This window comes from Protopterus annectens, chromosome 1.part2, assembly GCF_019279795.1.
Source record: "Protopterus annectens isolate FY-2018-M chromosome 1.part2, PAN1.0, whole genome shotgun sequence".
Lineage (NCBI taxonomy): Eukaryota > Metazoa > Chordata > Ceratodontiformes > Protopteridae > Protopterus > Protopterus annectens.
Window position 1 is genome coordinate 1234971454 of NC_056727.1, and position 26201 is coordinate 1234997654.

A 26201-nucleotide genomic window follows, 5' to 3' on the forward strand; every position below is an offset into this window, starting at 1 on the left:
CGAATCCCTACATATTTGTGGTTCCTTGTCCAGTAATAGTTTTAATATACTATCTATATATTTGGCACATGCATAAGTAATGGAAGCCCTACTGTCCACTATGGGTCTGAAAGGTGGGTCCTCTAAATTTTTATGTATTTTTGGTGTGCCAAAAATAATTGGGATTCTAGGAGCTGGCATGGTCAAATATTGGAGGGTGTCGATGTCAACAGACCCTTCTAAAAACATGTCGTCCAGCATTACTCTAATCCTTTTATAAGCAGTATTAACTTTGTTACGACTAACTGAAATATAGGTATCCGAGCTTAAATATTGAGTCATTCTTTTCTTATATTCAAATTGGTCCATGAGGATATTCATAGTGGCTTAACATGAGAGTAGCTCTAAGCAAGCACCATGTGAAACCTGAACAAGCACCTAGAATTATTCAGTGCAGTTTCCACACCTTAAAGGGACAATCCCAGGGATTTTTTTGTTTTGATCCAGCCTTTGTTTACTTTTCAAGTTTGCCTTTCTGAGCATGCTCACCTGTGGCTGAGGGGGGTAGGGGAAGTGTGCCTGCAGGAAGTTTCAAAGGAGTTAGCCACATTCCATCTCAAATTGCAGCTCTACTGACAACAGCTTTCCATGTGAGCCATTCATTGGTCTAATCTGTGTATTTTATCCATTCAGAAAAGTAGCCTTTCAGACATTTTACGACTAGACTGCTGTTGCTACTCTAGAAAGCACAGCAGTAATGCAATCCTTATAAAGGGACATTGTTTTGTTTCTAAAATCAGTTGCTTGCTAGACTATTTTGTTTACCTTTTACTGTAGTGTAAGTCACATATTCACACAGAGTCAACATTTTCAGACAAGCTTGTGTGCATACTGCAGGTTAGATTTCACAGACTTCACTGTTCGATGTTTATTATAGGAATTGCTTAGAATTTACAGTTTGTTGTTTTGTACTTCCCCTCCCCTACCCAGAGACTATTAGCATCAGCCTGAGATGCTATCTAGTCAAACTCAGACCTGCAGCCTTTGCAGCAGTGAAATTACATATTTAGTATGTGCTTGTTTTTTGTAAAACTTAGTGGAAAGCTTATCCCAACTTAGGCAATTGTATTTTCTTTTGTTTTCTTTTGTTTCATGTTTGTTGCTACATGCTTTTTTCCCTTCACTGGTAATTATTTGTCATATGTTCTGCAACAGTGTTGCTTATTAGTGCATGTACTCATACAGACATATATTTATAAGACAGTTTCTCCACATTTCACAGGAAGCATTGCTTTGGACATTTTCGTCTTGGAAACAAATCCACTGAGTTGCAAATATCATAAGATTCTAGAAGAATAAAATCTTACAATAAAAAATGTCAGACAACTGTGAAACTGAATCTTGTTACTGTACTAAAAGTATTTTCCCATTAGGTGACACCCTTCATGAATCACACACGCAGTATCTGTCTGTATAATATGGATTCCGTTCCACTGAATTTATTTTCTTTATCTTTCCTGCATGGTGGTAAAATGTTTGGATCTTTCACTCTTTTGCTGAATATTTGACTGCAGTAGTTACACTGGTTACCATTTGAAAGTTGAGGTAAATGCAATCTCTCTATTTCCCTTTATTTCCCTATCTGTGTGCATACGCATGTATGAAATATGTAATCTAAGTTTATATTCATGTGGTTGTAAAACCACAGCCTTGCTATGTCTTACTGACCAGCTTGTAATTCAAGACATTCTTGAATGTCAGTCAAATTTGTATATGCTGGATATTTAACTGTTGTTGTTTGTATTTCAGCTTTTTCCTGGTAAACGGTCACCACAGCAGAACTCCGGTCCGCTAATGATTGGCAGTAGATTTTTACGAAATGCCGAGGTGCCAGCTCAATGCCCAACCTTCAACAATGGCATGCACATTTACGCACGCATGTCTTTTGAACGCTACCCAACCGCGGGGAGGACATGCAGACACCACACAGAAGGCACTCCCAAGCCAAGCCAAGAATCGAACGGGAGAACCTCTTGCTGTGAGGTAACAACGCTACCGCTGTACCACTGCGGAATCATGCTGGATATGTAATAATGTGTGTATTTTATTAGACCTTTATATGCAGCGACCTACTTGTTCTAGGCTGGATATGTAATAATGCGTGCATTTTATTAAACCTTTGTATGCAGCGCACCTACTTGTTGTAGACTGGATATGTAATAATGCGTGTATTCTATTAGGCCTTTGCATGCAGCGCACCTACTTGTTTTAAGGGTATACTTCAACTGTAATATTGGAATTCACATAACTTCTCTCAAACTTGCCTTTTTTGCAACTTAAATGGCTGTGTTGATGAGACCACTTACCCCCTTATCAAGATGGAAATAGATAATAATTTAAAGAAATAAATGCATATGCCATGTCATTATGTGTTTATCATATGCATTGCTTTGGTTGATTAAAATGGATTTGCTGTAAATCTTTATGTTTAATGTATATATATATATATATATATATATATATATATATATATATATATATATATATATATATATGTGTGTGTGTGTGTGTTTTTATTTATTTTCTTATTTGACATTTGTTATCCAGGTTAGAAAACTGAGCCAAAGGCCCATTTCAGTGGAGACCCATAAAAAAAGGCTAAAAGAAAATGCACACACACACACACACACACACACACACACACACACACACACACACACACACACACACACACACACACGTCTCTGAATTTGTTTGTGTCTCTGTTTATATACACAGATGTACACACACCTGTACATGTGGTGTGTTCATGGATATATATACATGCAGACACTCATTCACTGTCATGCAGGAGGTATTTTGACTAAGGTGACAGTATAGCTGCTCCTTACAACATTCATGTCACTGACCCTTTATTGCTAGTTTTACAAGTAACAGTTTTTTTTTTCCATTCGTCATATGCCACTTGACAACAATATTAAAGGTGTGGCTCAGACTACAGAAACTACAGATCTATAAGCTTAACCAGCCTTATCTGTAAGGCCATGGAACAAATCATCATGCACCCTATAAATAAGGACATACCCTTAATCTGACACATTTGCTTTTGTCAAAGAGGTCATACCTGTTAAACCCGTTAGACTTCTTCAAAAGCATCACCAAGGTGAGGCATAAATGAAGGCCAATCTGTGCATACAACCTACCTTGACTTAGCAAAGGCCTTCAATACACTCCCACATTCGGGCATCACTGATAAACTCTCCCAGTTGAATATAAACTTTTATGTTGTCAGGTGGGTTGCTAACCATCTCACTTTCAGATAACACTCAGTCAAAATTGGGGACTTTACCTTGACCAGCAGAGCTGTCAGCAATGGGGGTCAGTGCTGTGCCCCCTATTGTTTAGAATATACTTCTCAGAACTTCAGGCCAAAACTGAGGGCCTGTGTCTAACTTTGCTGATGACTACAAATTAGGTGTAATCATTTTATGGTCAGAAGATGTCCATATACTTTTAGAAGGACTTACACAAATGAATGATTGGTGTCAAAGCCATGGACTGAAACTCAATGCTAAAAAATGCATTATCACCCCATTCGGTAAAAACGATATCCATGCAGACTACCATATAGATAATAATACCCTAAGTAACAACTCAGTACTGATAGAATTGTGAATGCAAGCTGACTGTAGCCTAATCTTTGACCACCATGTGTCTACTGTGGTAAGGAAAGCCTTCTACATTGCTCACCTCATTAGCAAAGGCATTGCCTCAAGAGCAAAACAGGTCATAACTCCCCTGTACTCGACCCTCATCAGGCCAATAACTGAGTACAATGCTCCCTTTGTATGTACCTCACCTAGCACCTGCAGCAACTTGATAGAAAATGAATTCACATACTCATATGAACAGGAGTAGCTGCATATTGATGGCTAAAGGTGTATGGGCATGTCGGGTGGTTACTACACTACAAAACTGGTATGTAATGGTGGAGATATTTGGAAGGCATAAGCAAACAAACCAGTATATTAAAGCCATAGCACCAATTGAACTGGAGGCTGGCAAATAGATTTAGTAAGGGATTTTGTCCATGCACAAATATTTCAACAGTGATTCTTTGCAGTGGCATCCATTATCTGATTCAAGGTAAATTAACCTTGATGTCCTTTATTTAAAAAAAAAATCAATAAAAAATTTACTTTGTTATAGATGACATATCTGTGGAAGCATGGAGGTGTTTAGGTGAAATGGCAGTGGAGTTTTTAACCAGATTGTTTAATGAAATCTTAGAAAGTGAGAGGATGCCTGAGGAATGGAGAAAAAGTGTTTTGGTACCGATTTTTAAGAATAAGGGTGATGTGCAGAGCTGTAGTAACTAAAGAGGGATTAAATTGATGAGTCACAGCATGAAGTTATGGGAAAGAGTACTGGAAGCTAGGTTAAGAAGGGACGTGATGATTAGTGAACAGCAGTATGGTTTCATGCCGGGAAAGAGCACTACAGATGTGATGTTTGCTCTGAGAGTGTTGATGGAGAAGTACAGAGAATGTCAGAAGGAGTTGCATTGTGTTTTTGTAGACTTAGAGAAAGCATATGACAGGATGCCTAGAGAGGAGTTGTGGTATTGTATGAGGAAGTCAGGAGTGTCAGAGAAGTATGTAAGAGTGGTACAGGATATGTACGAGGGTAGTGTGACAGCGGTGAGGACTGCGGTGGGAGTGACAGATGCGTTTAAGGTGGTGGTGGAGTTACATGAAGGATCAGCTCTGAGCCCTTTCTTATTTGCAATGATGATGGACAGGTTGACAGACGAGATCAGACAGGAGTCCCCATGGACTATGATGTTTGCAGATGACATTGTGATCTGTAGTGAGAGTAGGGAACAGGTGGAGGACACCCTGGAGAGATGGAGATATGCTCTAGAGAGAAGAGGAATGAAGGTTAGCAGGACTAAGACAGAATATATGTGTGTGAATGAGAGGGAGGATAGAGGAATGGTGAGGTGGCGAAGGTGGATGAGTTTAAATACTTGGGGTCAATAGTTCAGAGTAACGGTGAGTGTGGAAGAGAGGTGAAGAAGAGAGTACAGGCAGGATGGAGTGGGTGGAGAAGAGTGTCAGGAGTGATTTGTGACAGACGAGTACCTGTAAGAGTGAAAGGGAAGGTCTACAAGAGGGTAGTGAAACCAGCTAAGTTATATGGGTTGGAGACAGTGGCATTTACAAAAAGGCAGGAGTTTGAGCTGAATGTGGCAGAGTTAAAGATGTTAAGATTTGCACTGGGTGTGATGAGGGTGGACAGGATTAGGAATAAGTACATTAGAGGGTCAGCCCAGTTTGGAAGTTTTGGAGACAAAGCCAGAGAGGCAAGATTACGTTGGTTTGGACATGTGCTGAGGAGGGATGCTGAGTATATTGGGAAAAAGATGCTAAGGATGAAGCTACCAGGTAACAGGAAAAGAGGAAGGCCTAAGATAAGGTTTATGGATGTGGTGAGTGAGGACATGCAGGTGGTTGGTGTGACAGAGCAAGATGCAGAGGACAGGAAGAAATGGAAACAGGTGATCCGCTGTGGCAACCCCTAACGGGAACAGCCGAAAGAAGATGATGATGATGATTATATAAGTGACTTCTGGACACAAGAAAAATGAAGGGGAAAATCTAGCAATGTGGTTTGTATGTACAAAGACAACTCCAGGGACACTGCAAAAGGTTTTTTTTGCAAACCAACCAGTGGAGTAAAAACATATGAAGACAAACACTGCATACCAACACACTTTGCACGTGTAAATCTCAATTTTTAACAAAGTGGAAGCATGAAGTGATACCTTAACACTTAAATTAATAAAGATCTAAACTGGTTAATAGTATAAATGTTTTATTCTTTAGCTCCTTGGTGCAAGACCTTACTGGATGTGATTGCAGTCAAGTAAGGCCATGGCTATTGTGCAGCAAAAAAATGTCTCCTCTAACAAAGGAAATGCTAGAGCAAAGATTAAATTACATGAGACAAGCGCCCTGCTGAGATCAACAAACAATGGAATTACCAGGTCAAATTACCCTCAGGACTTTGACAGCTAGGGAAGCTAAGTGTTATGGGGGAGGGGAGAAGTAAATGGACTGGAATTCATTGCCTCACAAATTAGTGCCATTTCAACTAAATTAGAAAAAAGGGCAGCAATAAACAGCACTTTGAGTGTGTTCTGTGGCATTTGCACTGCTTCTGTTTTAAGTAGTCATTCAGCAGCTGGGAATGTTACTTACACTGTTCTATTTTACTCAGTACTTTGTACGCATACAGCATCTATTAAATGACAGGAACTTTAGGCAAACGGAGGCCTGAATGATGTAACATTTTTTAGCCAAACAATGATTTCTTGGATACTGAATGGCAACCTGATTTATCCAAACCACGTCAATATGCCAGCCTCCAGGTGGTCAAAGTCTGGAATTACATATAAAAATATTTAAAATCCTGTAAATAATCCCAGAGTGCTGTTAAAGTGTAGGAAACATCATGCCATGATGTTTTAAACATGTTTTTTAGTCTGTGTTTGCAGTACTTCTTTAAGGCAGTGTTGCACAACCTTTTTGGGGGAAGGGCCACTACACGAATTCTTAATGCATCCTCAAAACCTAGTAAATCGTTATGAGTTAACAACAGGAGGTGATTGCCATTTTTGACAGCAGTCATGAAATTGCCTGTTTTCTACATCAACTTTACATTTAATTTTATTCTGGCTTGCAGCCATGACTTATTACAAACTCTTGCAGAAAGTTACAACTGTTTACAGACTACAAGTCATAAACAACAAAGAATAGTTACTTCCGCAGCTAAAATTAGAGTTGTCCGCAACTGCAGTCAATTAGGTAAATAAACATGTGCTGGAAAATTTGCGTGACTGAAGTAAGGCATAGTATTTTTTTACTTTTTTTAAATTTTTGGTTACTGTTTGGGGGCTGGATGGTGTTGCATCCAGGGCCAGATGTTGTGCACCACTGCTTTAAGGGCACTAAACTATATACAGGTAATATTAAAGGCAGAAAAACTCTGGGAGAAGTATTACTTTGTATTATAGAGTTTTTCTTTCCATTGGTCAGGTTATACAAAACCATTTAAAATCATATGGGATATGTTTACCTCTTACATTACACATGCTTATTTATTTGTTTGTTTAACTTTTGATTTTGGGATATCCAACTGATCAATTTTCCTTTGAGGCTCTGTGAGAACAGCTCTACATCATAATAAAACATGAACAGGAGAATTTACACAGATTAACAAAAGAAAACAGAAATATTTACTCTGCAAAATGAAAGTACCCATAATATACAACAGCAAGTAGTACATGGAAAAAAGTAAAGAATAGCAATATATTTTCACTTCTAGTGTATGTTTGCATTGTTGTTTAATCAAATCAGAGCTATGTAATACATAACAGGCTACTTATAGTCATGTCTCTGTAAGCAATAAGTCAGGTATGAAAAAAACTGCAGATCATAACAGGCTGTTGAGTCACAGATACAAAGTCTGATAATATGATATTTGATATATATTTTTCTAGTATTAAAGTGGGTATATTCAGTTTTAAAGTATAGCATCTCACTTTAAGTCAGTTACCATGCAAATGTAGAAATAACTAAAGCAAAATATTAGCACTCAAATAGCTTATATAAAAAGCAATCAAGGTAAATGCAAAAATCATACATTTATACCAGTAGCAGATCTTACAAATATGTCTGACAGATTGCCACAACTGTTGCTGTCCCTAAAAGTATGCAGTTGTACATACTGTGTGCTCGTTGTCCTTCCCGAGCAGCTGCTTTCACTTATAAAAATCAAATTTCATTTCACTTAGAAATATTTTTCTCTGTGCTTCTAATATTAAAGCAGAGCAGACTGCTAGACTAATCGTCTCCCTTTGCCAGCGAAGCTCTCTTACATACACATATCCTTCTCTACTCACAAAAAGACTGCAGGCTCACATGTCACGAAATCTAACTGTGTCTTGATGGCAGAGTCAGACATCAGCATAGGTTTTGTTAAATCATAGCCGGCCTAGTCAGCTGCCAAGCTGTCAGTGATCTTAATGTGAACTGGTGTCAAGTGAGTGAGGTAGCAGCATTGCAATGGGGCAGCAATCTGACACCCTTTCATCCCACTCAATGCTCATCTTGTGTTCTAAAGTGTAAGATAATGCTGCAGCTTGACAGACTTCGTCCTTGGGCCCAATGGAGTATTGTGCAGCAGTATTTCATTTGTATGTCTACCTTTAATTCTGCTGGTCATCAGCTAAGCTATAGGAGGATTATATTGTGTGTATCACAGGTCTGGATGGGGAAAGGTAGACTCTGTGCTTTAGGTGAGCACAGCCTTCAGCAAGATAAAATGAAGCCATGGGGTGCATGTGTAGGAATCGGGTGCATGGCACTGGCAGAAAGCCTGCAGGTATGTTTTATATCCCCACTGGATCAGTGCAGTAGATTAACTAATGAATGACTGAAATTATAAGCATGCAACAAATATGAAGTGTAACGAAACGATGCATTGAAATATAAGAAGACTGGAATCATGGTGTTTTGGGATATGAATGAGGTCATTTGCACAGTTATGTCTCTAGAGTCTATGGGATGCAATGAGTGCTGATTTCTCTTCTGCCCCTGGGCTCAACCAGTCACCAGACCAGGTGAAACAACAACTGAATGAACACACATACAGTTCCACCTGCAGTTGTAAATTCTGCTATCATCTTGGCAACACAGAAAAGCTGTGTTTTATCACAGTTATTTATAGGTTGCAAATTAAAAGAAAATTATTTTCTAGCCATCAACCACAATGCTTGCAATTAATTATAAGCCAACAGCTACATTACATCACTTAGCTAGCTCCTACTTGCAGAAGGAATGGCTAGATATATTAATTCTGAATCCTGAACTGAACCATAAAGACAGGGACAGCATCACTCACCAGTATATCACCAATCCCTCCTATATGGCTATTATTCCTGCTAGCACATGCATTCCCATCTATCTTTAAACAGTACTTTTTAAGCATTTTATACCAAAACATTCTGAATAGCTTAAAAGTCCAGGGCTGGCTTATCAGCACAAAACAGTGTATACTGCAAATGTGGTAAAACAAACTGGTGAACCAAATGAAAAACACAATCCAGGCTGGAAACAACCACACAGGAAACAGGATGAACCAGATTTGAATGTCAGTTTTAGTGCTTTCATCTGTTTATAGCACAAGACTTCTTCAGAAACATTATATTAATACAAAAAATCCATTAAGTACCATACTCCCCCCCCCTAAAAAACATGTACTGCCAGAACCAATGAAATGCACACTCCAAATAAAATACTTTACAAATTCTTGACAATTAAAGATTGGTATCAATCATTAAAATCACACATTCTTAAAGACACCATGTTCTTTTAAAAACACACATTTGGTATATACAAGAACTTCATACTACATAGGAATGAAGCTTAAAAATGCTGGCAATAGATTTTCATTGAGTCAAGGGAGAAAACAAGCATTAAACCTAACTTGCCACCTTAACTCTTTATATTCAATGGTATCAGCCCAAAGACAACCTCTTACATTTTTATTAATCACCTCAAGACACAAAAATCCAAATTCATGACCACGGTTTTCAACCACATACTTAGAAAATGCATTGTTGGGGTTCCCTTTCTTAATAGCATTGATGTGCTCATACATACGATCTTTAAACCTTTCCTATATAGAACCCCTTACATTGCTTACAGAGAGCCAGACAGACAATCCCAACAGTACTATAGCTGCAGAAAAAAAAAAATTGGATATAAGTACCATTAACAGTGGTCCTGTCACCTTCTATGATGTATTTACATAGGCCACAAAAAAACACATTTACGGGTACCAGTTCTCCCATTGATCTTGTTCGAAACACCACCCTCTCCATTTTCTAAGATTTCCTTAATATTCCTCCCCCTTTTGTAAACAGTTTTGACACTACCCCCAATCAACTTCTGAATTTCACGAAAAGATGAAAAAACATTCCAGTTCTTTTCCAAAATTTCATAAATATGATCACTATCAGGGGAATAGGTGATGATAAAAGTTAGTTTACAACCAAACTTGTCTCCATCATCAGGTCTGTAATTTAGGCCAAATGTGTGACTATCACCATTTAATGGGGGGACCTTTTCTACTTTTCTCATCTACCTCATCTCTTATGTTTTGTACCAGTTCCAGGGGTAACGTCTAGCCAAAAACATACTGGCCAAAAATTCACATTCATGGAAGTAAGTTTCTTCTTCAGAAACCATCCTTGTCAGACATACAAACTGCCACTTTACAATGCCATGTTTTTGATGTCCCGGGCAGCAACTGTCATAATGTAGGAGGCAATTTGCAAAGGTGGGTTTCCTATAAATGCTGCTGACCAACCTTTGTTCATTGTGTCTTGTGATTTTGACATCTAAGTATGAGATGTCTTGTTCGCTCCATTGAGAGGTAAAAACAAGAAAATCTGTTGTTTGATTAATATAGTCAAGGAAGACCTTCAATTCATCTAGACTTTCTTTCCAAAAAATAAAGATGTCTTCCAAAAAAATGCAAATAGAGGGCCCATGGTGGGGCCTCTCCATACTTCTCAAAAATAAATCTTTTGTCCCATTGCAACATTACTATGTTCACAAATATGGGGGCGCAAGCCGCCCCCATTGGCACTCCTTTTTTCTGCAAAAAGTAGTGCCCATTAATGTAAATATAGTTATGTTTCAACACCATCTCCATTAACATATCTAAGGTGTTGATCTCTTTATTAGAAAAATGTGGCTTTCGGTTAGAAAATCATGATACCAATCTAAATCCTCCTCATGGGGTATCACATTGAATAGACTAACAACATCCACAGTGCACAAAATTAAGTCATCTTTAAATTCAATTTTAGACAATTTAGTAAGGAAGTCCCAGGAGTCCCTACAAATGTGCTGTACGCCTTCAAACACTTTTTTTAATTTAATAGCTACATATTTGGCCAAAGGGTGGGTTTTAGATTTAGATGCATTCACAATAGGCCTCATCGGTAGATCCCTTAAGTTCTTGTGGATTTTGGGCAATCCAAATATCGTAGGCATTATTGGGCACTTCACAGCCAAAAAAATTCCATTCATCTAAACTGATCTGTTCTTGGTCAAGCATGTCCTGTAGTTGCCAACCAATTCTGGCATAATTAATACGTACCATGTTGAGAGAGGTTTCCTCATAAAAATCACCATCAAGTAAAAAAGACAGCATTTTGTTAAAATAATCACTTGAACTCATTAATACTACCCCCCCCCCCCGCCCTTGTCAGGCTTCATGACCCTTATGGATTTATCATTACTCAATTGCTGCAACAAATTTCTCTCTAAATCAGATAGGTTAAAAAAATATCTTTACGTTGTTTTTTCCACAAATTCCTAAACTCAAATTCACAGAGTCTTTCAAAAATTAGTAATGGCCACATTAAGGGGGGTTTAGAACACTACTTCTTTTCAGAGCATTACTGTTAAATTCAACTTCTTTCCCATTAAACAGCAACTTAAAGTTCAATTTACGCAAAAATACTTTAAGGTCAAGAATTAAATCAACAATATTCATTTTGATAATAGGAATAAAATTAAAGCCTTTACATAGTAATTCAGCAACATGTTCATCAAATGACTTGTCAGAGTAGTTATACAAGTAAAAGTCACCTTTTCTGTTGCTCATAATACTGAGACCAACGCCCTCATGTTCGTCCATGTCTGGTCTGAATAACTACTTGTTGCTTAATAATCCCAATGTGGGTTGTTGTTCCTCCAAAATTGTCACTGAAATTGACCTCCCCTGAGGGTAATTCTGATTCTGTTTGTACCGTTGATTCCTTATCCTCTCCGAGTATCTCGGAAGCTCACGCCCTAAAGGTGCAGCACTCTCCTGATTGATATTTTGATCTTCTTGCACTTCATTCACTAAAGGATCATCTGTGGGTAGGCTTCAGATAGGCTAACCCCTTGGAGTAGTTGACATGGTCTCTTTCAAGCCTCTTTTCTTTCCTTTTTTGGATTTCAGCTACTGTTTTATCCATAAAGGGAAAAAATGTTGGTAAAGTTCTCTTTCTGTTGCTCAAAAATTAGATCTGACATAATAATTTTTTCCAGGTCAATAGCCTCTTTAGTGAGTTCATCAATTGACCTCTGGTTATGTTTAGCCAGGATCTGTAGTAGTTCACATCCCTGGCGATCAAAAAGTTAAATTAATTCCAGCTGTAAGGGTGAGTTTTGAAGCAAACTAGTTGGAAACTTCCAGGAACGAAGTCCCTTAGGCACCCTTTTTACTTTAACACTCTCTCTGAAATAGCAGTTTTCAACCTGAAGCTTTCGAATTTTCAACAACTTGTCTTTCAAAAGCTCAATGCTTTGCTGTAAAGTTCCATGTTCTCTTGGTATGTTACAATGGAAAGACAAGCTCTGTTTAAACCACATAGAACAATTGATGTTTGCATCACACACATATCCAGTCTTAAAGCGTCAGGTGTTCTCATATTTTCATTAACAGGAGAACTACAGTGATTCACATTACCATTTTGCCAGGGGAAGGTAGGTAGGTTGAGAGCCAGTCGCAGATTTGCATCCTATGCGAACAGCCATATCAGACACTTGCTGGGTAAGTTGTGAGCACTGCAAATGTAACAGCCTAACCTTAAACTTAGTTCAAACATCAGGAAGTAAGTAAAGGAAGAGATCAGTTCTAACAAAAAACATCCTCTAGATGGGTTTCTTCTCCAGAATTGACTCCACCTCCCTGTCAAACAATTTATACCACCAGCTGTGGGCACAAAATAATTCTATTAATGCCAGACTGTGTGATGTAGAATTGTTTGCGTCTTGAAAAACATGCTTTTTAAATGGCACAACATCAAGTCAAGTCACCCATGCTCCTGTAGGCATTAAACATGCATTATTATAGGGTGACAGCCACATGAAAATGATTGAATCCAAATCATGAAATTTTCAAACTAGACACTAGCACCTCCTGTCCAAACACGGTCTTTATCTTCAATTAGAATAAGAACAGAAGAAAAGTCTGTGGTCCTAAGGTAGAAACTCTAAAATACAAACTCACTGCTAAGTTTTGTTTACATTTTTTGATACTGTAAAATTTATTTTGTAGGAGGGCAGTGCAGTTCAGAAAAGATACAATTATATCTGCACATCGTGTGTTACTGCAGTGCTAGGAGAACATTTCTATTGCTGGTGGCCATTTTTTGGCTAAATCCAAATTATGGCACAGTAACAATTTTAATGTGAGTTCATTTATCTAGGGGGCAATAAAGCCAAGAATAAATATTTTTACAAGCAAATTTTCGTTAAGTGTGAGCATAAGCGTGTGTGTGTGTGTGTGTGTGTGTGTGTGTGTGTGTGTGTGTGTGTGTGTGTGTGTGTGTGTGCATGTGTGTGTATGAGAGTGTGCTTGTGAGTGCATGAGCACACATGTTTACCACACTGTGTGTATCTGTCTGTTTGTATGTCTGTCTGTGTGCATTTGTGAGGTGGTGGGGGCAGTGAGGCTTGGGGCATATCCACTGTGAAAACAGATGGCTGACTGCTCACTCAAAATTTGTTCTCTTTTCATTTAATCGAAAACTGTATGGCGTTCACAAAACTCTGATTTTAAAAAGGTCTACATTACTTGCATATAGGAACTCAAGTGGCCGACCTGCACTTCCCTGATATTTCACAAAGTTGCTTATAATACTTAAGAATGATGCCTGAAGTGATTTTGGATGAACTCCACTCCTCATCTTCAACTGTCTTTTTGGGTATGAAATCTCTCTCTTAACTTCAACATAAACCATCTCTTTATTAATTCTGCTACCTTACAAGCCATGTACAACAGGTATGGCAACTTTAGTAATTCCACCTGTAAGACATTTGCAGGTGTGTCTCTCCACTGCAAACATTACGCATACATTGAAAATAGGATTCTAAACAAAGATTTATTCCTCAGCAAACAGCAACTCAGCTGCACATAATACTCAAGACATATTAGTAAGTAACAAAAGCATTGAGTTCTTTGGAAGATCTTGAAAAATGTACTGATTATTGTTGGCTTCCTAGCTAACTCAAAATCTGAATGCCCAAATTCAAGCTTGATGATTTCCACTTTTAGAAAACTGCACTGCATAATATTGTATACTTTTTTCATAATAAATATCACAGTTTTGTTATATAAGTGTAGATGTTTATTTATATAAATGCCAGAAGTTAACATTTGTTAACTTTTTACAAATGGTCTTCACAGTGATCTAAGATGGCTGGCTGAACAGAGCAGTTTTTTTTATCAGTCCATGTACCTTACGTAGTGTGAAAACAAATTAATTTCAATACCGCCAGTTATCTGAGCAGTAAACAAAATTTTAAAAAAGCCTGCAGGTATGTTTTTTCACCTAGCCACCCAAAATATGAACACAAAAAAACACCAAATAAAAGCAGAAGTGACAGTTAAAGATCCACTGAACATATAATTATTACCAGTCTCTTTGCCAGAAATGAGCATATTACTATCATCAACCCTTGTCAGAGCCCACTTAATAACAATGAAACAGGATTTATTTAAAATACAGTATAGCTACTGCTAAAAGATTTTAAGACAGTCTGAAAAAGAAGACGTGTTTGACCTGGCATGCTATTCTAAATCCAGCAGCCAGGAATAGATTGTTGCACAAGGGAAATTCACAACCAGTTACAGCATTACAGTCTGAAAAACTTACTAAGTAGTCGTACTATTATCACACAAAAATCTCACAGATATGAATACTGAAAAAAATAAACATACCTTTCTTGCTTTTCTTATTCTTTTTCATCTTCACCTCAGCCTGCTCCATAATTGCAGTTCATTTCACAATCGTCATGTACTTCCAGCTGGCAAGCCAGTTGTAAAGGGAAAGTTCTTTTTTTAGACATCCCATTTGATTACTAATGCCTTCCTATGGTTGGCAGCAATTCTTTTACTGGACCGAAAAAATGAGAGAGTGTGAGAGAGAATGTGACATGCAGGGGTATTACAAATAACATGTACATAGACTGAAAAAGAGCCAGGTAAACTCTGGAGGCCCTGGTGACAATTCAGAATTACATAGTTCAGCGGAAAAAAGCAAAATATTAAGGTACACAGGGGCAAAAGTGGGGTGCAGCAGCTGACAATTATTATAAGGCCACTGCTGGCATTCCATTTCATTCTGTCTGTAGGACTATATCATTGATTTCTAGACCAATTCCACCATTTTCTGTGTTAGTTTCTTACACTAGTTCAGTTGCTTAATTTAGCTATTGCAGCTTCCACTAGCTGCTACTTTTCTAGGACAATATTCCATCCATGTTGCCTGTGTGCAGATGGCTTGAAATGTATTGCCTCTGCATTCCTTGAGGTAATGGTCCATGTTGGCTATTTGCAGACTGTTTGATAATGTATTGTCTCTGCATCCCTTGAGGTACTGGCCCATGTTGCCTGTGTACAGACTGTTTGATGATGTTATGTCTCTGCATCCCTTGAGGTACTGGCCTATGTTGCCTGTGCGCAGACTGTTTGATGATGTTATTTCTCTGCATTCCTTGAGGTACTGGCCCATGTTGCCTGTGTGCAGACTGTTTGAGGATGTATCGTCTCTGCATTCCTTGAGGTACTGGCTCTTACTTAGTCTGCCAGTTAGTGCAGGGGGTTAATGTAAGCTACCTTCTGTTCTTCATAGATTCATATATTATTACTAAGCTAATGACCTATGGGGCCATTCTAAGCCTAAACAGGTTTTCCCAAAAGAATAATGATGTCCTGTATCTATACAGAACATTGAGGGCCAGGCATTTATAAGCTACCTCTGTCCATAAGGGACATGGATGCCAGGCACACTGTAAATTTCCTATTCCCTATTCACTGGCCCCTGTTTTGCTTAACTTGGGTTTGATCCCCCCCTCTATTTGTCTACTGTGTGACTCTGAGCAAGTCACATAACCATTCAGTGCTCCAAGCATACCCCTCAGCTGTCCAGATTTTCACAGAATGTCCAGATTTTTTGCCTCATATTTTTGGTCTGTTCCTCATAAAATTTGTGGTTTTCTGGCAAATCACTGAGGATTCAAGTAATTAAATAATGAAAGACACTTGAGTTTCAGACTTCACATCTTTCAGAAAAATGCACGTTAACAAAATCTTGTTATTCCAACAACTTTCTAAATTTATAAGAGCAATATTTAAAATCTGACCCTAGTTTGGGCCTTTGTCTCCCATTAATTTAGGCTATGTCTAAATATGGTAAGAGGTTGAGAGGTATGGCTCCAAGTTACTCCAGAAAAGGGACACTTGTGGCTGGTGGGCTTACCTAGTCAACTAATAAAGAAACAAATAGGTGCTTGAGAGGGTTTCTGCCTCATGCACTCCATTTGCAAATGCTCACACTTTATTTCACTTCTCTTTAGTCAGTTTTACAGTGGGTTAGAATTATGGGTAGTATTGTTAGAACTAGTACTGCTGCTGTTAATAATTTTACTGCTACTAATGCCTGCACTACCTTTCTACTGCTGTACTCAGTTTTCTTATAATGCCTCTAACCAGGCTTCAGGGACTTTTTTGCAAAAATGTAAATATACATTCAAAGATGCAAACAATAATTGTTATTTAACAATCCAATTATAACACATTTTCTTTGTACATAAATATCATTATCTTGGCTCAGGCTGATATTTTACAGTCAAGATCTCTAGATACAAAAAACATCTTTTTACTTTTTACACACTTGTCAGAATTTCTTCTTTGAATTGCAATACTTTATTTTTTCAGTTCTTCACCACTTTTACCAGCTACCTTCTTGGCTAATATGTTGGTAGTGGTATTCTTCCAACTCATGTCCTGGTAACATCTATACTTTAGCCACAATAACCATTTATTAAAGTTTTACCTGCCATAGTTCTACTGCCTATATCTGCAGTTGCATCCATTGTCAATAACATCCTGACATATAGTTTCTAATCTGGATTTCCATTTGTGTGTCACTGCTTTTTCTCTACTATCAATAACAGACATAACAAACAAAATTAGCGTACTCGGCTATCACTTTAACAGGCTTTTGTAGCATTTATTGTAGCACACTTAGGTGCTATCAGCACTAGCTGTCCCTATGCAGTAACAGCACCAGTACTTATTAGTTATGCCCACCCCTCCTGATATGATTGTAGGGCAATTTCCTGTGGTTGCTCCTGTTAATCTGGTGCACTTGGGCATTCTGAGACAGTGTGGCAACTGTCTAATGTACACAGACAACCCTCTCCTCTTACCTACCAACACTCATACCTGTGCGAGATGCACTTATATCACCAAACTGGAAGCAATGCACATTCCAATCAACACCGAACTAGCTGGTCAAGAGGAAAAGGTCAACACCTGCAACTCACTACATAGAACACACATCCCTCCAAAACACCAACCATCACAACCCACACATAGAAACACAAACCATACATCCATCTTCACAGAGGTTCTCAATAAAAATTTACCCAAACAACAGAACCTGAGACAGAAATGCACTCGACCACCACAACACCAACCCCAGAACACATAGCTCAGTACCACATGGTGCCTCTCAACCCGAGCCCTTAAGGCAAAAGACTTTGCCCAATGTACTAATCATAGGAGACTCAATTGTAAGGCACACTGATGTCCCACTCATTAGGTTGAGCAAGGAGAAGGTGACAATCAGTTGTCTATCAGGTGCCAGGATCTGCCACATAACACATGCACTCAGGTCACTCCACAACAAGTACAAATATGACTCAGTTATTGTCCATGTGGGTGTGAATGACCTGAGATGTACCTCCCTGGACTACATGAAAAGAGATGTGATGTAGGCAGGTATGACCCTAGCCCTGAGCAGTATTTTACTGTCACCCAGAATGACACCACAGTACAAGCAGAAAATGATTGACTTCAACAATTGGCTAAGTTTCTGGTGTCATTCTAAGGGGATCCAGTATCTGTCTGCCTGGGACAACATGATCGACAAAGCTTGATGCTTTGCCAGAGACGGCTTGCATCTGTCACCCCTAGGATTCTAGGTACTGGCTAAAGCTTTTGCCACCCCTATAGTGCCTTTTTTAGGCAGTGTTCCAAGGACCAAAATACCACCATAACAGCTACAAACAAATGCAATCTGAGGGTCATGCTGTTCAATGCTAGAAGTCTAAATCTTAAGATGCACTCGCTCAAAGCTCTCCTCAAAATAGGGAATGTTAACATCTGTGCTGTAACGGAGACCTGGTTTAAAGAGGCAGAAAGCACCCCTGCACTCCCAGGCTACAACTCATTCCATACCTTTCGGCCCCAGAATACATCCAGAAGCTCTAAAGGAGGTGGTTCCTCCATATTCTTAAAGGATATGTACACCTCTAGACTGGTAGCGAGCATAATGCATCCAAGATACTTCAGGTACAACTAACACTGGGTAAGATGGCAATACAAGTCATAGCCTGCTATAGAACCCCAAACATGTCCTTAGACTCTCACTCCAACTTCCTAAGCACCCTGGAATCTATCAAGGTCCAACCCAATACTCTCATACTGGGTGACTTCAACTACTCTTCCATCAACTGGGAAAAACTATTCAAGTAACAATGTACAGGCTCAACGCTTTCTGGAATTTATCAATTCCAATGCCCTGAACCAGCTCATTCTGACCCCCACTAGAGGAAGCAACATCTTCAACCTGGTTATCACCAACATGGGAGACTGTTGCTCCACACCTACAGTCAATTCCTCCCTGGTTAAATCTGACCACAAACTGATCACCATGGAAATCTCCATCTCACCTACTCCCCCCGCTAAGGTGACCATCCTGAAAAACTTCTCTAAAGCCAGATATGGGCTCCCAAAAACAGAGGTGGATAACTTATTGGCATCCATGCCAATGGTAAATAGCTGCATGACTGCCGAATCATACAGCAATGCACTGTACGAGCATGTACACAAATGCATGGACCTTGCCATGCCAAATAGAACTAAGATGCTCTCCTCCAAAAAAAAGAAGCCAGTCTGGTGGTCCCCAGCCATCAATAAACTCTACAACAGAAGGAAGAAACTTTTGCAAAAAAAAAATAAATAAATAAATAAATGAAGTCACAAGACTGGAAAACCTCCCTTATCAGTCTCAACAAAAAGCTGAGATCCATTATCAAATCCTCTAAAGCCAGCTATGAAGACAGAATTGCGGCTCGCACCAAAAACAACCATAAAGCCTATATCAAAAACTTCAAAGGCAATACCCAGATTTGCTCTGAGTTATTGCACAATGGCACCTCCTATACTGAGCCAACAGATACAGCCAATATACTGTCTGGCAGATTCAGTGTCAACTTTACCCCTCTCTCACGACCAAGAGCCCTATCACAATACCAGAAGAAAGCCTGGTACCCACCATTTCTGAGGCACAGGTAAAAGCTGCACTGTCCAAAGCCAAGAATACAGCATCCATGGGACCTGATAATATCCCTGACTGCATCCTACATGAGCTACAAAATTAACTGACACCACATCTGTTTGCCCTGTTTAATTGCAGCCTTACCTCAGGCTATGTCCCTAAAGAATGGTGCACTGCTACAGTCATCCTGCTCCACAAAGGGGGAGCAATTACAGACCCTGGGAACTATCGCCCCATTAGCCTAATGAGTCTGGTATGGAAAGCTATGGACCGCATAATTATGGACCTGCTTATCAAAGATATAGGCAATCTCCAAACTCTTGATCCCACACAGTTTGGCTTTGTCAAGGGGAGATCCTGCCTGCTGAACCTGGTTGACTTCTTCAAGGCAGTCACCAAGGCTGTAGATGAGGCTAAGGCCGTGCATACAGCCTACCTTGACCTGGCCAAGGCCTTTGATACCATTCCACACTCAGGTATTATTGATAAACTCACCAAACTAAGCGTCAATCCTTACATCACTAGGTGGGTTGCAAATTGGCTCACAGGCAGGACCCACAGAGTGAAAGTTGTGGATTCCAAGTCAGACTGTCAATCGGTCATGAGTGTAGTCCCAGAGGGCTTGGTCCTGGGCCCTCTCCTGTTTGGCATCTACTTGTCAGAAGTCCAGGCCAACACAGAAGGACTCTGGCTGACCAAGTTCGCTGATGACTGCAAGCTAAGAGTCGTTACCAACTCCCCAAGTGATGCAGACATCCTATAAAATGGCCTCTCTGAGACCAAAGACTGGCTGGAACCATGGCCTGAACCTTAATGCCAAAAAATGCATTATCATCCCCTTTGGAAAAAACTCAGTTCCCATGAATTACCACATTGATGGGAGTCCACTGAACACTGAAGGGGCCATAAGAGATCAAGGCACCCAGGTCGACAGCCACCTCACCTTCAACCACCACATTGCCACTGTGGTGAGAAAGTCCTTCTACATGGCACATCTTATAACCAAAGGTTTCACATCCAGGAAGAAAGAGGTCATCATCCCACTCTACTCATCCCTCATTAGACCAATCATCGAATATAACGCCCCGTTTGGCATGTACCTGTCCAGACACCTATAACAGCTAGAGAGGCCACAGAAGTACCTCACAAAAAGGGTTCGAGGCCTTAAATACATGTCCTACATGGACAGACTCAAGAAACTTCAGCTGTTCTCAGTCTCTTATCGTCTACATAGAGGTGATCTCTGCTTGACTTATAAAGCCATGTCCGACCCAGCCCTACTTGAAATGCTACACCTAAAGAAATCGCAGTCCCCCACGCCACATGCTCCAGAGATCACAACCTCATTACCACAATTAACAGAACATGCTGGAGGGACAGGTTCATCTCCCAAAGACTGCCCATACTCTAGAATAAGCTTCCCATTCATGTCAAGCAGAGCACCTCATTGGCCCTCTTCAAGAAAAATGTTGATGAGTGGATGGGTAACAGAAAGTTCACTCCAGGGATCATTCCAGTTGTCCTACTGGATATGGGTACTGTGAACTAACATTGGGTGGCTCGGCACCTGGGCAATTTTTTGGGGGGGCTAGGCTTGTAAAGGCTCCAGGGCCATTAGCCTAGTACATACCTATGAACTATGAACAACTCCTTTTGATGTTTTGGGATATCATTAACCCAATCATAAGTATTCAGAAACAATCCAGTTTATAGCTCTGTTTTCCTGCAGAATACCTCTTTGAGCATGTTTTGCTTTTCCTGCTTAAAATTGGTTACTTCAGCTCATACCTAAAAAAATGTACTCTCAGTTCTCTGTGTCTCCTTCTAAACATCTCCAAAACAAGTGATTAACCTGTGGAAATTTTTGTAATGTGTTTGATGCATAAAAATACATATGTAGGCAGTCTCATACAATAATTGTAAACGTTTTCAGTTTGGTTGTATATCTGTGTGTTAGGCATATCTTGAGCCTTCTATCCCAGTCCAATTTCCCAGAACTAGTTTTCTTTCACATACTCTCTTTAACTTCTCTGATTGTTCTTTCATTCTTTTTTGGAGTATTCTGTATGCTCCACTAACATTTTCAAGCTGACCAAATTTGTCTTTTGTTCTATAAAAACTATGCCAAAGATTACTTTCATGGAACCCATTTTCTATGTTGTTAAGAACTATGTTAGTTTTGCCTGAATGCCCACCCTACAAAAATAAACCCACTGTCATTATGATTGAGGGCAAATTTGACCATCGCTTCAACCAATGAAGTCTCTTCATCCCCTACTCTAACTTACTCCCAGTATCTTATCTCTGTTTTTTTTCTTTTTCCACTTTTTTGCTATACTGCCAGTCTTCCTTTTTCTCTGGGTCAGGTTTATTGGGAGAATTTCTTGCTTCCACCCCTTAGAGCCTTGCCTAACAATATTTTATTTGCTAATTCACATATTTTCCCCAAAATATCTTACTGTATTTTTTATCATATAATACACAACAGGTGACTCTAAACTTACTACACTCCTATGGTAATGCTCCTTATACTAATGCCATTTCTTCCATTTAGCCTCATATTCCTCATATTGCATCAAGTGCAGCCATCTCAGCCGTATGACCTTATAATAAAGCAGCAGATTTGGCACGCAGAAATCTCCCCAGTTCCACAATACAATACTACATTGCAATATTAGTTTCATCCAAGCCATTCTAGCACATTTATCCTTCCACAGAAATTTTACTGTCATTAAAAATTTCATTTCTGGAGGGACTATGAATATCTGACCCAGATAATGTATTAGAGGAGCCAAAAACATCTTTATAGCCTGTATCTTTTGATTCATGTCTACTGTCATAAGTTTCCATTTTTTAAATGTATTAATTTTTTTTCCCTTTATGTCTTCCTAGCTTCATGAACAAACCTGGGTACATAATTGATAAGCCAACCCCCTATATACTTCATTGCTTTGTGTTCCCACAACTATAGATAGGCTCGCACCGATGCATAAGTATGATATTAATTTAGTGCCAATATTTTAATTGTAGTTTCATTTGTCTTATAATCAGATTGAAAGGCACCCAGTTCTGGCTAAGTTACGTGCAATACTACATCATCCATAAATAGGGCCAATGTAATCTAGTGATCTGACCAATAGTATACCATCCATAAATGGGGCCAATGTAATCTACTGACTTGACCAATAGTACAGCATCCATAAATAGGGCCAATGTAATCTGGTGACTTGACCAATAGTACATTATACATAAATAGGGCCAATGTAATTTGGTGACTTGCCTAATAGTACATCATCCATAACGAGGGCCAATATAATATGGCAAATTAACCAATAGTACATTATCCATAAATAAGGCCAATGTAACCAGATGACCTGACCAAATGTAACTTTGAAACTGAGTCTTCTAATTTGGGAAGACAAAGGTTCTAGATAGGCAGTGAAAAGGAGTGGTGGCATTATGCAGTCCTGATGTGTTCCTGTGTGTAAATAAAGAAGATCTGATAACCACCCCATTATAAATGTATCCTGTTTCTCATAGGTTCATAGGTTCACATTAGGCAGGTGACCACCTGGGTTTTTACAAACCTTGCTCTGCAACCCAACCCAGTTTTATCCCAGAATTCCTTGGATGCCTCTAAGGTGATGTATGTTAGGAAGGCGGTAGCTAAAGGTTATGTGTGTGCATGTGGGGGGTTATGTTAGTTGGGGATTAATTTACTTACTGTCAACCTCTGTCCATCAGAGACTTGAGGACCAGGCTGGGGGTGAATTTGTAATTTCCATCCAATGATCAAGGTTTCTTTTGAATAGGGTCAGGGATGAACTCTCCTTCATGTAGATGGGAATCTTATTTCATAGTGCAGGGATCCTTTGAGACACATATTGTTCCCTCCAGCAGGTTCTGTTTATGTTGCAGACAAAGTTCAGGTCCTTAGATGTAGTGGTTCTGGTGTTGTTTGCCTTGCAGATGTGCAAGAAAACCATCAGAGCTGGATCCAAGGACACATTAGATGTTAGGCATAAATCACCTCTCAGTAACCTGTAGGAGACAGTGATAGGACCTTAAGACAATCTGTGTAGGATAGGATAAATGCATACACTGGATTGTCCTGGTGAGGAAACTTTGAGGGCATTCCAGCTATTGCAAGTGCCTGGCTAGGTACTGCTGAATCCTACACTAAGGCACTGTACGAGCACATCCACTCATGCATAAATCGTGCCATCCCAAATAGAACCAAGATGCTCTCATCCAAAAAAAAGAAGCCAATCTGGTGGTCCCCTGCCATAAACAAACTTTACAACAAAAGGAAGAAACTGTTGCAGAAAAGAGGAAAATCCCAGGATGCAAAAAACTTCCTTACCAGCCTCAGTAAGAAACTGAGATCCCTCATAAAATCCTCCAAAGCTAGTTACAAAAATAAAATTGCCAAAGATTCCAAAGACAACAACAAGGCATTCTATAACTATGTCAAGAATCTAAATGGCAATGCTCAGATCTGCTCTGAGCTAAAACAGAATGGCATTAAATATACTGATCCCAAGGATATTGCCAATATTCTGGCAGATCGATTCAATGCCAACTTCTCCCCCCTCTCACCCCCTAAATGGCCCATCTCAATACCGGAAGATTGCCAAATTCCGGTAATAATGGCCACGCAGGTAAAAAACGCACTCTCCAAAGCTAAGAATACAGCATTCATGGGACCAGATGACATCCTGGGCTGTGTACTACATGAACTACAATATGAACTGGCACCTCACCTGTCATGTTTAATCATAGCCTCACCTCAGGTTTCGTGCCCACTGAGTGGCGCACAGCTACAGTTATCCCACTCCACCTTGGATCCCGGAAACTACCGTCCCATCAGTCTGACAAGCCTTATCTGCAAGGCCATGGAGCGTATTATCATGGAACTTATAAACAAAGACATTGGCAACCTTCAAACACTGGACCCCACCCAGTTTGGGTTCGTGAAGGGCCGATCTTGTCTCCTGAACTTGATTGACTTCTTCAAATCAGTCTCCAGAGCTATGGACAAGGGTAAGGTGGTCCACACAGCCTATCTAGACCTTGCCAAGGCCTTTGACACCATCCCCCACTCTGGAATCATAGATAAACTTACTAAGCTGGACATTAATCCCTACGTCACCCAATGGGTTGCTAACTGGCTTACTGACAGAACCCACACTGTAAAAGTAGCCGACTCCAAATCCAGCTCCAGACAAGTGACAAGTGGAGTACCTCAGGGTTCAGTCCTGGGATCGCTCTTGTTTGGCATCTACTTCTCTGAAGTTCAGGCCAACACTAAGGGACTCTGGATAACAAAGTTTGCAGATGACTGCAAACTGGGAGCCATTATTGAATCCCCAAATGATGTGGATACTCTACAAAAGGGCTTTACAGAAACAGATGCTTGGTGCCGGAGCCATGGGCTCAAGCTCAATGCCAAGAAATGTATAGTTATCCCCTTTGGGAAAAACATGTATCCGTGAATTACCATATAGGTGGCAGTACACTAAACACCGAAAGTTTGATAAGAGACTTAGGGACACAGGTGGACAGTGGTCTCACCTTCGATAACCACATCGCCACAACAGTCAGGAAATCCTTCTATGTGGCACACCTCATCACTAAGGGCTTTTCATCCAGAAAAATGAGGTCATTGTCCCACTGTACTCATCCCTCATTAGACCCATTATAGAATACAATTTGGTATGACATCTCAAGACATCTGCAACAACTGGAAATGCCACAGAAATACCTCACTAAAAGAATCACAGGCCTAAAGCAGATGCCCTATGCTGACTGCCTTAAAAAACTCCAGCTATACTCTGTTGCATATCGTCTACTCAGAGGCGATCTTTGCTTAACATACAAGGCCATGTCAAACCCAGAGCTGTTGGACATGCTACACTTAAAGAAATCCCAATCCCTCAGAGCCACACGCTCTAGGGATCTAAACCTTGTCATCACAATAAACAAAACATGCTGGAGGGATAGGTTCCTGACCCAGAGACTCCACAGACTCTGGAATAGATTGTCCATACATGTCAAGCAGAGTGCCTCTTTGGTCCTCTTCAAAAGAAACCTTGACGATTGGATGGGAGAAAGGAAATTCACCCCGGGGATCATGTCAATCGCCCTGCTAGACAGGGGTCCAGGGAAGTAAATAGTGTGGGAAGAAATAGCCAGGGAATTGTTATGGCTAGGCTTGTATAGGCCCTAGGGCTGATAGCCTAGTACCAACCTATGAACCTATGTAAAAGGGGGCATTGTACTCAATGATGGGTCTGATAAGGGTTGATTAGAGTAGTAATATAACTTCCTTGGACGTGGATACTGTACCTTAACCTATACATTGGATGACATATAATGATTTTCTTATTATCTTAGCTACATGTTGATCACATGCCAGATTGCTGTTTACGTATGTTCCCAGATCTCTTACTACTGGGTCACCTTTTAGGGGCATTTTATTGGTGGAGTAACTAACTTGTGTTGACAGTTTCCCAAAGGGCATTATAATGCATTTTTTTGCATTTAGTTTTAATGTGTGGCTTTTGCACCACTCATTTGTTTATGTTAGATCCTGTTGTAGAATGTTGGTGTCATGGGGTGGAATCAATGATAGCTCTCACTTTGCAGTCATCTGCGAACATGGTGAGCCAGAGGACTTGACATTAGCCTTTACTTCCGAGAAGTAGATACCAAAGAGGAGTGGGCCTACCACACACACACA

At 39.8% G+C, this 26201-nt stretch overlaps 2 protein-coding genes across 5 annotated transcripts in view; one reads left to right on the top strand and one right to left on the bottom strand.

Moving 5' to 3' along the window:
• RPA2 (replication protein A2) overlaps nucleotides 1–14949 on the bottom strand; it is a 397710-nt gene extending 382761 nt beyond the window's left edge. For 2 of the 4 annotated variants that reach the window (XM_044060106.1, XM_044060108.1), the window contains exon 1: nucleotides 14833–14949. In XM_044060106.1, coding sequence (XP_043916041.1) covers nucleotides 14833–14881 — 49 coding nt within the window. In that variant the 5' untranslated portion in view covers nucleotides 14882–14949. The remainder of the gene's footprint in view (nucleotides 1–14832) is intronic. The other 2 variants (XM_044060104.1, XM_044060103.1) reach the window with 1 other exon arrangement.
• Nucleotides 6532–26201, top strand: part of SMPDL3B (sphingomyelin phosphodiesterase acid like 3B) — a 459824-nt gene continuing 440154 nt past the window's right edge. Inside the window, exon 1 of the mRNA XM_044060102.1 lies at nucleotides 6532–6848. Coding sequence (XP_043916037.1) covers nucleotides 6671–6848 — 178 coding nt within the window. The 5' untranslated portion in view covers nucleotides 6532–6670. The remainder of the gene's footprint in view (nucleotides 6849–26201) is intronic.